A 12,851-nucleotide genomic window follows, 5' to 3' on the forward strand; every position below is an offset into this window, starting at 1 on the left:
CTGTTAAGGTGTTCGTGAAAATCGTCGATTTCGTCTTTGTGTACTGCTGTAAAGGTGTCGTCTAAGTACCGTAACCAGAGCGGTAGTGTCCGTTTGTAGGTTGCTAGGGCTTGTTCCTCGATGTTCTGCATGACAATTTCTGCTACAACAACAGAAACTGGTGAGGCCATAGCTGTTCCGTGTAACTGTTTGTAGTGCTTTCCGTTGTACTGGAAGTACGTGGACGTTAAGCAGAGGTTCAGTAAGTCCATAAGTCGTCAAATTTAAGGAGAAAAAACCTCCCATGGGTTCTAGCCAGTGCTGTAGGCAGGTTTTCCACATTCCATTCTGGCCCTCAAATATCCACTTTAGCCATGCCAGCCTTAAGGACTCTATCACACAATCTAAATTTATCATTTTCAGTAATCCACTTTCTTCGTATTCATTTATTGCCGAAACACGTGTTACCTTATCAGTGCTATTCCAAAGGAATTTAAATAGCAGTTGATTCAATTGTTTCACTAATTCGTTAGGTGTAGGCAGTACCGAGCACACATAAACAAACTTTGGAATAAGGAAGGATTTGATTATTGTCACCTTACCATAGACAGATAAACCTCTTGAGGACCAAATGTTAATACGTTTTTTAATGCCATCCAATCGATCAATAAAATTCTTTTCTTTAAGTAATTTTGGATCATATTTGAAATACACCCCCAGGGCTTTTATCGGCTCATTGGGCCATTTAATGCCTAACGGTTTTGCTTTACTTTTTTAGAAGAGCCAATCCACATACCCTCGGTTTTTGTGCTATTGATCTTTAGTCCTGAGATATTTTTGAATAAATCCAGCAGTTGAAAAAGAACCGTGGCTGAGTTAGTGTCAGCGAATACTGCTGTTGTGTCATCTGCATATTGTAACAGTTTTGTCTCTTCTTTCCCAATAATAACACCCTTTATAGCTAGATTTTGACGAATGGCAATAGCTAACGTTTCCACAGTTACAATGAAAAGATAGGGAGAAAGAGGATCGCCCTGTCTGACACCTCACTCAAGTTGAACGTGATAGCGATCATCCACAGAGAGGACCTTCCACGAGTTGACGATTGTGCTGTCGAGGCTTCCTTCGGAGGACAAGCGGGACTGGTTGTGGCTCTAATGGCCTGGACTTGACCTCAGGGAGACAGACCAGAGTAGCGAAAAACGTTTTGCGAAAGTCGTTGTTAAGTACAAGATAAAGGCAGGGGTTGACGGCACTGTTGGCATGGGCTAACCAGAGAAAAATCACCTGAACTTCCATCGGTAATAAGTGCAATTGATCAGGCCGCACGTACCAAAAGTAGTGATTGACATAGACTGGAAACCAGCACAGTGCAAACACCACGCATACGGTCACCAACAAGCGCACCACCTTGCGTTTAGATTTTGCTGCCCTGTCCCGGTTGCTATCTGCCACGTTTCCTGGTATTTTACGTAGCCACAATTTACGAGAGATTAAGGAGTAATTTGTACCTGTTAGAAAAAGGGGCAAGGCGTACAGTGTGATGAAAACAACAATGTGGAAGATTTTCGTCTTGCGAGATGTTTCCTCAGAAGTAAGGTCGTTGTGAGCTGCCCATGGCCAATCAGGTACCAGCACACAATAATATACGTCGGAGTTAGGATCATATTCCACTTGAAGCGAGACATATGGGATCATTAACACAATAGATAAGATCCAAATGATTGCCGACAGAAATTTCGGTTTTTGGAAGATTTTCTCTTTCAAAGGATAGAAGATAGCGTACATCCTATCAAATGAAATAAACGTCAACGTAAAGACACTCGCTGAAATGGAAATCGGGATGACAAAGATCAAGGCTTTACATGTGACGGTACCCAACGTTCCTCCAAACCATAGATTACCACGGTAAAAGAGGACCACAGATAATGGCATCATTGTGAAAGTTAAAAGGAGATCTGCAACGGCCATGTTGGCGATGACGAGGTTTGTTGTACTCTTAGACGAAGATTTCTTTAAAGCCACAAACAAACCGAAGGAATTGCCAAAGAGGGCAACGAGAAAGATCACCGCGTAAGCTGCTGTCATACCAATAATGAAATTTGTGGAAATGCCGCCGGATTTCGATGGTGCGACAGTGTGCGTTTTGTTTCTCCCTAACAAAAAATCGATAAAATAACTATAATTTAGTATCTAAAGCAGAAGCCACGCTTATCACAGACGATTTTCAGTAAAGTCCTTAAAATAAAACATTGCAAAAAAAAAAAAACAAAAACAAACAAATCATAAAAAAATAAAACGGCCAACAAACAGAAACTAAAAAGATAAAAAAGTGCACAACACACTTCTTGATACATTACTCAGTACTTACTTTGTAATATTAATAAAACAGATTATTCTAGTGTTGAAACAAAATCACAAGAATAGAACCATTACCATTTGCTCCAGTTACATAGGTGACATTCTCGGTTATGTAAAGAGGGTCTGTCATCTCTGATATAAGAACCTGAGTCAACAAAAGAATTGGAATAATAAACAATCAAAGGATAACTAAGCAATGCCGCCCTTTTATTTCCTGAACTCTTTTCAGGGAGCAATAGACGATCACTTCGGTTATGTTTAATCTGCATTAGAAAACGGTTTTGTTTTATGTTTTTTCTTAAAACTAAGACGCCAACTCGGCGTATACTCTTATATTCCTTAATATACTCTTCTTTTCTTACAGGAAACCGATCACGTGACTTATGTCTATCGGCCCAATTTCGATTCACTGTCACTCGAATAAGCCATTTCTCTTGACAAAGAATTAAGCCAGTCCTTGTAACTACTTGAAAGGCGATCGTGTCACGATTTCATTTCGGCATGATTCTCTTTGAGCGTCTGATAATTATCATGATGGTGATAATGATTAATGATGTGGAACATGAGGATATCAACAATGATGAGCTGGCCATTGGGTTTAGTTAATAACGACCACCAAATGCAGAAAATTGTCTTTTTTGGAACTGCACATACCTTACGAAAAGCGCTATTACTTTGAAACCATCCTCAGTTGTCTTCAGATATTCGGAGAATGTCCGGTCCAGGGTGAGTTCGACAGCGTTGGTAAATTGTACATGTCTCCAGTTATCGAAATCTTAGGTTGTTACCTTTAGCGATGCTCGCTTCTTATGTCTAAATATCACATCGTCTACTTAAGGAGCAGAGTCTTACCTACAGCAGATCCTTATTTGCTTCGTTCCCGGGTCGGTGTTTGATAGCTTTAATAATCTCTTTTGGTGAGAGTGGTCGAGGAAGTTTTCGCGAAGCTGTCGTGTGTCATTGTGGGAACATGTGGATACGATTTTTCTTCATTAAAAAGTGACAATGGAGCTTCTGTTTATCTTGACATGCACCAGACATTTTGGGAAACTATTTGTCTTCCTTGTTTATACGTCAATACCGTATACAATTGGGCATGCTTTCATTAAGGCGAAGACGCATCTTGGGTAAAATTTTAATCAGTTTATGAATTAATGACATCGGAAAAATCTGAGGCTTAAATCTGGAAATTCGCGCGGGAAATTATTGCCCACTAAGAATCGGATGTTGCCTTTATAGTGCCCACAGAATATTGACTTATCTAAATTGATGGTAAATAACAACAGATACTGATTGGGGAATTGTGCTTGCCCAACACAAAGGAGAGGACTTATTTAAGACAAGGTTTAGACGTTTTGACCGGAATCGATTCAAAGTGAAATCTACTTTTACTTTGACAAACTTTTATCGATTTCAGCTTTTGAGAGCAGATACGCCCTCAATCAACAGGGACAATGCCGGTGAATTGATTCTATTTACATTCTATTTATATCTATAATTTTAATAAGGAAAATTATGCTTCATATCCAGATTTGAATACAGTAAAAGAAACTTTGATTAACGCAACAGAAAAACCTTTATACAGACTCTGAAAGAAATGCCAGGTGAGGAATCAATACCTTGATGATTCAATGGATATTTCTGATTATTTTTCAATATTTGAGATAGTAACATTTCCACCAGGCGTTTGAATGTGAGAATTACTAGAAGTTGTATTCATGCACGGAACGGCAACAATCAGTCTGATATAAGCAGAATTCTTCAGTAAGGTACCTCGTACCTCTAAACAAACGGAGTTTCCTCTGGGATGCATTTGTGTGTCTAGTATAAATCTTAATTCAGCCTGACACGTTTTAAACGGCAAAATGGTTGAATAAATGTGAGGTTACAGATTACGGTATGGTGTCATGACATTTCCAAATGTTGTTCGAGTGTCACACTGTACTCAGTGCCGTAGTCGCCTGGTTTGTTGCTTGTTTTGTTGATGTACATGCACATGCTCTTCTAAGATGAAGTGCTCTTCTAAGATGCAGTCTGTCTGAAAGGTATTTTCAAGCGGTCGTTCAGAAGAACTCTTTTCCACGGCCTCAAAATTGGAGTAATAAACAATCAAAACATGAATTTTGGACTGAGAAATAACCTTTTACTTCCTAAATTCTTTTAAGCGAGCAGTGGACTGTCATTTTGGTTATGTTTAATCTGCATTGGAAAAACAGTTTTGTTTTATGTTTTCTCTAAAAAACAACTCCAACTCGGCGTTTACTCTTATATACGCTAATATACTCTTTTTTTATACAGGAAAACGATCACGTGACTAATGTCATAAGGCAGCTTATTGTGCTTAAAAGTGTTAAGGATAATAAAAACTTTCTATCGGCCCACTTTTGATTCACCTTCACTCGAATAAGCTGTTTCTCTCGTCAAAGCCTTAAGCCAGGCGTTGTAACTACTTGTGACGGTGATTGAGTCACGATTAGATTTCGGCATGACTCTCTTTGAGCGTCCGATGGCATGATGATGATAATGATAATAATTATGTGGAACATGAAGATATCAACAATGATGAACTGGCCATTGGGTTTAGTTAACAACGGCCATCAAATGCAGAAAATTGCCCTTTTGGAACTGCACATATCGTACGAAAAGCGCTTTTACTTAAAAGCCACCCTTGTCTCTTTAGATATTCGGAGAATGTCTGGTGCAGGGTGAGTTCGTTGCAGCGTTGGTAAATTGTACATGTCTCCAGTTATCGGAATCGTAGGATGTTGCGTTTAGCGATGCTCGCTTTATATGTCTAAATATCACATCTACTACTTAAGGAGAAGAGTCTTACCTACAACAGTTCCTAATTTGTTTCGTTCCCGGGTCAGTTTTTGATAGCTTTAATAATCTCGTTTGGTGAGAGTCGTCGAGGAAGTGTTTTCGCGAAGCTTTGATATGTCATTGTCGGAACATGTTGGTAGGTGTGTTTTTCTTATTATAATTTTGATCATCGAAAATCATAATGAAGCTTCTATTATTTGTGTTGATATGCACCAGACATTTTGGGAAACTATTTGTCTTCCTTGTTTTTACTTCAATAACCTATACAATTGACAATACTTTCATTAAGTCGTGGCCGCGTCTTGTGCAAACTTTAGTGGGGTAAACTTTTAATCAGTTTATGAGTTAAAGACATCGGAAAAATCTGAGGCTTAAATCTGGAAATTCGCGCAGGAAATTATTGGCCACTAAGTATCGGATGTTGTCGTTATAGTGCCTACAGGATATTGACTTATCTTAATTGATAGTAAATAACAACAGATTTTTTGGGGAATTGTGCTAGCCCAACACAAAGGAGAAGCTAGTCTTATTTAAGACAAGGCTTAGACGTTTTGACCGGAATCGATTCAAAGTAAAATCTGCTTTTACTTTGACAAACTTTTTATCGATTTTAGCTTTTGAGAGCAGATACACCCTCAATCAATGGGAACAATGCTGGTGAATTGATTGTATTTACATTCTATTGCTGTCTACAATTTTAAGGAAAATTATGCTTCATATTCAGATTTGATTACAGTTAAGGAAACTTCGATTAACGCACAAGAAACACCTCGATAGTATACCGAAATTGATACCTTGAAGCTTTAATGGATATTACTGATTATATTTTAATATTTAGCATTGTCACATTTCCACAAGACGTTTGAATGTGAGGATAACTAGAAATTGTATTTATGCACGAAACGGCATCAATCAGTTTAACATAAAAAATTTTCAATAAGATACCTTGTTCCTCTAAACAACGGAGTTTTCTCTGGCGTGCATTTGCGTGTCCAGTATAAATCTTAATTCAGCCTGACACGTTTAAAAGGGCAAGATGGTTGAATAAATGTGAGATAACAGATTACAGTCTGGTGCCATGACATTTGTAAATGTTGTTCGCGCCGGTCACACTGTACTCAATGCCGTACTTGCCTGGCGGGTTGTTAGTTTTGATGATGTACATGCCACGTGGAGTGCTCTTCTGAGCTGCAGCCTGTGCGTTACCTAGAAATACATACCCACATTCTCTGGTCTATTGTGTGATGATTCCAAACCGTTCTTCTTGTACCATGTAGCTGAATTATGTGGGAACATAATTAGTAGAAACCGCGTTGGAGTTCATGTTCTTGTAAGAACTTTTAATTTGATCATTTTACATTGTTTTAATCTGCCGAGGACGTCAACTAGAAATGGACTAAAATTTTTAACCTACGTGCAGAGCCACTGCTATGTTCATTTAATCTTTTCTTTTGCTTTGGTTTTGGCGTCCATTGTCATTACCTTCGTGTCTGAGTAACCGGCGTTCAGAGCTTCTTTCAAAATCGGGTACCGGAGCAAAGATGAAATCTATTATATAGGGAGAGAAATTGAGGGAGTCAAAAATTTGTAGAATTAGAAACCTCCGATATCAAGCCTGTCACTCTAGCTGACACGAGGGGTGTACGTCAGATTGCTACTCGTAATTAGTATCTTGGCTTAATTAATGATGACATAGGCACTTGTTTTGACACACTGGTGGTGTTGTTCACGGTTGCTCAGTTTCAACTAGCTCACGTAGAATTTAAGCGTTCGCGTAGATTTTTCCTGCGTATTTCGTTTCTTTTTCACTCACGGTCGAATCCTTAGACCACCCACGGAATAGCTTGCAACGCAGACTAACTTAAAGGGAGGGGTTCACATTTCAGCGCATGTGCATGAATCTAAATGCTTTTTTCTCTTTCTTATCAACTTTATGGCCTTAAAAAATCCCACTCGCATGTACTTCAGTAATCACTTTCTATAATTAGTCCGAGCAATATGACTGGTGGCCAAAATTCACAGAAAATGCTAGTAGATCACGGTACTCATATTGCTGATATTGAATTTAGCGTTGACCCGTAGGATTTATTCCACGGTTGAGGTGTTTACAGTTATTTGCATGCGAAACAACGACATATGAAAAAAATTACCACCCGAGTTACCTATTCCCTTCCGAATGGTTCATAAACAACGAATTAAATTAAACAGGCTTGGTTCATACAAGCAAAGGTGAAAAAGTATTTTGATTCATGAACATGCGCAGAACCACGAACCCCTTCCTTTTAAAATACAAATAACTCTTCAAAGTCGCTTCCACTTTGGAACCCGAAGACAGTAAAACAGCCAGTAATAGCATAGGTTTATGTTTTTATTATTTACACTTGGCGAGGATAATCGTATATGGAATTAACAGCAAACTACATAGATAGATATCTTTGGTCTTCTAAATTACGCCGCTGGAAATGTCTCAAATACAGTGAGGTACTCAAACTATTAATATATACTTGAGGAAAAGTCGAATATAGTTCAAGATTTTGGCTATAACTGAATCGTTAACACGCTCAATCATATATTTGCAGCTAAAGTTTTTTTATGCATCAGTGTTTTTTAAGCTTCGCATGTTTAATAGTTAATTACAGCGCGAATAATGTAATATCTCATGTGGCTCACCAGTAAATTTTCTCCAGGTCTGATTGGTTTATATTGATCACGTGACGTGGCAGTGATCACCCGCGGATTGATAGTGCTCGTCGTTAAACAAGCGTCGATTTATTCTTGCAATTCATTAACAAACATGTTCCTTTCATAGCATTTTCACCCTTTATGTTGTTCATTCGTCTTTTTAATTTCAAACTTTAATTTGCTCTAAACGTCAACTTGATGAGCTCAGAATATTAACCTTGCGCAGAGCAAACAGCTGAAATTGAGACCATTGACGGCGAAGTTAGGTTTCTTCTCTTATTTTCCAGTTATAAACGTAAAGAAACATTGAACGTTAAGAAAAACAGTTATTGACCTCTATCCTTCGTGACTGTTTGCATAAATGTTTTTACGCACGAGTCTAAAAGATGACAAAATATTTTATTTATTTAATCGGCAAATGGTGATTAAAGTCTAGAAGAAATTTGCATGCTATTTTGCAGACTTTCACTCTCCTCCTTTTTATCCCTTGTCGCGTTATTTTTCTTAACGAATTAGAACATTTTATAGGGTCTTTTTTAGTAGGGCCCGTTTCTCAAATGCCTCGTTAACTGAAAGTCGTTTTTCGTGCAAAAAACGCCGAACGTGGATAGGCAATTTTTATTTTCAAGCTAAATGTTAGTTAGATTCATAATTTTAGGTAACATATACGCAAATTTTAACTAAAAATTCGTGCTTAAATCAGTTAAAACAAATAAAACAAATACTTGTTCACCCAATAGGTTATCGGGTCTTCCGCAAAATGGGCTTTATGCCGACCCTATTCTCAAAAAGAGAGTTAACTACTGTATACTTTCAATAAAATTTAAGTTAATCTTTGATTGATTCCACAAGACTAATGCTACCCGGCATGGCAAAGTTTTAGACAATTTTATAATAACTCGCTCGTGTGTCAAAGGTGAACAAGCGTTTGTTGATGACTTTGGGAAGCTATTTACATTTGCTCACATCAACGAGATTTTCTTGGTCGCGGTAGCAGTACCAGTCTTTTACAAAAGCCAGAGCAATTTTCGTTATCAAGCAACTTTGTCCATAAATCGGTGTAAAACGTGCATTCTATTTTTTGAACAAGACACGCTACAGAATTTGTTTTTTGCAAACTTTTACATAGCCAAAGTTGTCATAACATAAATACCAGTTAAGGAAACGTGCTGTTCAATCCTGAGACGACTGTTGTGCCAATTGTTTGTTTATTTATTTATTTTATTTACTTTACAACAGAAACTCACCGAGGAAAAACTTCCCAACTTTTTGAGGACGCAGCAACATTAAAAAAGTGATGAGAAAATGCTTTCCGTGTTTAAACTAACGACTAAAACCCACAACATCTCAGTATTGTCTTCAAGAGCTTTATAATGTCTGTCTTTAAATTACCGGTAGTATTTTCGATTTCTTTTGGACAGCAAAATTCTTTACCGATTTTTTAAAACGCCTTGACAACAAGAAAGAACATTCATTTTAGCAAATCACACTCACCTTCGGCAAATGATGACTAAGCAACGGTCTAGCTAAAGACAACTGCTCGGCCAACAGGCGTATCGTCCTTTTTTTGTAACTTGGCAGTGGATAAGTGAGTGTAGCTTCGTAAAGTGTAGTTGACAGGTGTAGATGAGTTAATAGAGGGATATAGATTATTGGCCAATTAGAAACGGAACTTGTTTCTTATTGGTCATAATGCCCATGACCTAGTGTGTAATAAACTAAACCTGAATTTTCAATGAACGAACTGTGTCAAAAGTCCATATTAGTGTGGCTAATTATAGAAAGATCAAGCTAAGTGGTTTTTTTTTTTCTAAGTAACTAGGGGACATTAATTTCCCGTATTTGCTGCTTAATTCCCTGAACGTAGAGTGTCTTGCTACAATTCCATGAAGCATGGCTTAAACATCTTCCAAACTAAAATGTGGCGTTACGATTTAGACAAATTCGGTGCAAAATTATTATTACGCACAGACCAGGGGAGCAAGACACTGAAATTACCGGTTTCGTCATCTGTTCCTCTTTCTTCTGACAGCGCTTAATCGAACGGAAAAGCATTCTAAAAGGCTTAAGAATTTCTGATTCCACAGTTCTTAAAACTGAACAAAAGCGTCTATTTACACCTGGTACCAAAGGGCTCAGAATTTCTCATCACCCATCCCTGAAAACTAAACAAAACAGGCTATTTAGGAAATTGAGGAAAGCAAATTTTGTAGAATTAAAAACCTCCGATATGTTTGGTCTTCTAAGTTACGCCGCTGGAAATGTCTCAAATACAGTGAGGTACTCAAACTATTAAAATACTTGTGGAAAAGTCGAATATAGTTCAAGTTTTTGGCTTTAATAATCAAACACACTTAATCATATATCTGCAGCTAAAGTTTTTTATACACCAGCGGTTTTTGAAGCTACACATGTTTAATAGTAATTACAGCGTGAATACTAATATCTCATATGGCTCACCAGTAAATTTTCTCCGGGTCTGATTGGTTTATATTGATCACGTGACGTGGCAGTGCTCATCCGTGGAGCGACACAGAGTGTCCATATCAGGCGAAAATGCCCGGATTGTTAGTATTCTTTCTGAAACAAATGTCGATTTATTCTAGTAATTCAGTAACAAACAGGTTGCTTTCCTTGCATTTTCACCCTTTATGTTGTTCATTCGTCTGTTTAATTTCAAACTTTAATTTGCCTTAAACGTCAACTTGATGAGCTCAGAATATTAACCTTGCGCAGAAAAAACAGCTGAAATTCAGACCATTGACGGCAAAGTTAGGTGTCTTCTCTTATTTTCCAGTTATAAATAAAACGTAAAGAAACATCGAATGCTAAGAAAAATAGTTATTGGACTCTATCGTTGGTGATTGTTTGCATAAATTTTTTTACGCACGAGTCTAAAAGATCACGGAGTATTTTAATTATTCAATGGCTAAAAGGTGATTAAAGTATAGAAGAAATTTACATGCTATTTTGAAGTCTCTCACTTTTCCACTTTTTATCCCTTGTCGGATTATTATTTTTTGGTCCCTAAGTCGACTTATTTATGTAATTTTCTTTTACTGGGGCCTGTTTCTCAAATGCCCCGTTAACAGAAAGTTGTTTTTCGTGCATAAAACCCGGAGCGGAAAGGCAATTGTTATTTTTAAGCTAAATGTCAGATATATTCATAATTTTAGGCAACATTGAGCAAGTTTTAACTAATAATTCGTGCTTAAATCGGTTGAAACAATAAAAAATAAGTTCTTATTTACCCAAAAGCTTTTCGGGTCTTTCGCAAAAGGGCCTTTACGTCGACCCTATTCTCAGAAAGAGCACCGTTAACTATTGACAAAATTTATGACGGATACTTTGAATAAAATTTATGTTAATCTTTGACTGATACCACAAGGTTTAAGCTACCCGGCATGGCAAGGTTTTCAACAATTTGAACTTGCTCGTGTGTCAAAGATGAACAAGCGGTTGTTGATGACTTTCACAAAGCTATGTATATTTGCTCACATCAATGAGTTTTTCTTGGTCGCGGTAGCAGTACCAGTCTTTTGAAAATGACAGAGCAATTTTCGCTATCAAGCAACTTTGTCCATTAATCGGCGTGAAACGTGCATTCTATTTTTTGAACAAGACACGATAGAAAAAAAATTTTTCCAAACTTTTACATAGTCAAAGTTGTCATTGATAACATAAATACCGGTCATGGAAACGTGCTGTTCAATCCTGAGACGACTGTTGTGCCATCTTTTTATTTATTATTATTTTTTTACAACAGAAACTTACCGAGGGAAAACCGTGTTTAAACTTACGACTTAAAACCATAACAACTCAGTATTGTCTTCAAGAGCCTTATAATGTCTGTCTTTTAAATTACCGGTAGTATTTTCGATTTCTTTTATACGGCAAATTCTTTAGAGATATTTAAAACGCCTTGACAACAAGAAAGAACATTCATCTACTAGGAAATCACACTCACCTTCGGCAAATGATGACTTAGCAATGATTCAATAGAGGATGATTTTTAGCTTAAGACAACTGCTCAGCCAACAGTCGTGTCGTCGTTTCTTTGGTAACTTGGCAGTGGATAAGTGAGTGTAGTTTCGAAAAGTGTAGTTGATATGAGTTACTAAAGGGATATAGATTATATGCAAATTAGAAACGGAACTTGTTTCTTATTGGTCATAACCTAGTGAGTAATAAGGTACACCTTAATTTTCAATTTTCAATGATCAAAACATGTCAGAAGTCCATGTATAAGTGGGACTTATTATTATTTTGTCTAAGTAACTATGTACGGGACATTAATTTCCTGTATTTGTTGTTTACGTAGAGTAGGTTGCTACAATTCCATGAAGCATCCATTCGGCTTATTGCAAATTACGCTAACTTGTGACTACAACTTACGATACTCGGAGGATTTTTAAAAATGGCAACAGCAGCGATATCAGGAAACTTAAGAAGCTGCCGCCGGATAAATCAACAACGATTAATTTCGACTTCATAACCTCTTGACGTTGTGTCTGATCACTGATTAGAGATCTTACAAAGCCACGACGGCAACGGCAACGAAAACGTCAGCTAAAATATATACCCACATAAATTATCTGGTTTATTTTGTGATAATCCTAAAGCGTTTTTCCGTTACCATGTAGCAGATTATCTGGAAACATAATTAGCAGAAACCGCGATGGTGTTCATGTTCCCCTAGAACGTCAAAGAAAAGCATAAAGATTTTTCTGGCACCTGCGGAGGCATTATTATGCTGATTTAATATATATTTTTCTTTCTCTCTAGCGTCCGTTCCTATAGTTATCGCGTGTGTGCTTAAAGTTCGAATTCGTTTGGTAACTAGACCTTCCTGCAAAGGTCGGGTGCCGGAGCAAAGAAACAGGGCAAGGAGGGAAGCAAAAATCCGTAGAATTAAGAACCTCCGATTTATTTTGTTATTGACAAAATATGATTGTATACTAACTACAACGGATCAATCCTGTCACTTAGCTTACATCAGTTATGTA

The 12,851-nt window shown here is 37.4% G+C and overlaps 1 protein-coding gene across 1 annotated transcript; it reads right to left on the reverse strand.

The window, feature by feature from the left end:
- Positions 1 to 344: 344 nt before the first annotated feature.
- On the reverse strand, positions 345 to 2,211 carry LOC146448417 (G-protein coupled receptor 83-like). Its single transcript, XM_085102592.1, has one exon. The coding sequence runs from the start codon at positions 2,065 to 2,067 to the stop codon at positions 1,051 to 1,053; it is 1,017 nt and encodes a 338-aa protein (XP_084958718.1). The 5' UTR covers positions 2,068 to 2,211; the 3' UTR covers positions 345 to 1,050.
- Between the last annotated feature and the right edge of the window lie 10,640 nt (positions 2,212 to 12,851).

This window comes from Pavona decussata, unplaced genomic scaffold, assembly GCF_977016875.1.
Source record: "Pavona decussata unplaced genomic scaffold, jaPavDecu1.1 SCAFFOLD_931, whole genome shotgun sequence".
Taxonomy (NCBI): Eukaryota; Metazoa; Cnidaria; class Anthozoa; order Scleractinia; family Agariciidae; genus Pavona; species Pavona decussata.

What these genes read in the sequence shown, in the direction of transcription:
- LOC146448417 (XM_085102592.1), bottom strand. Translation starts at nt 2,067, where the DNA reads ATGACAGCAGCTTACGCGGTGATCTTTCTCGTTGCCCTCTTTGGCAAT.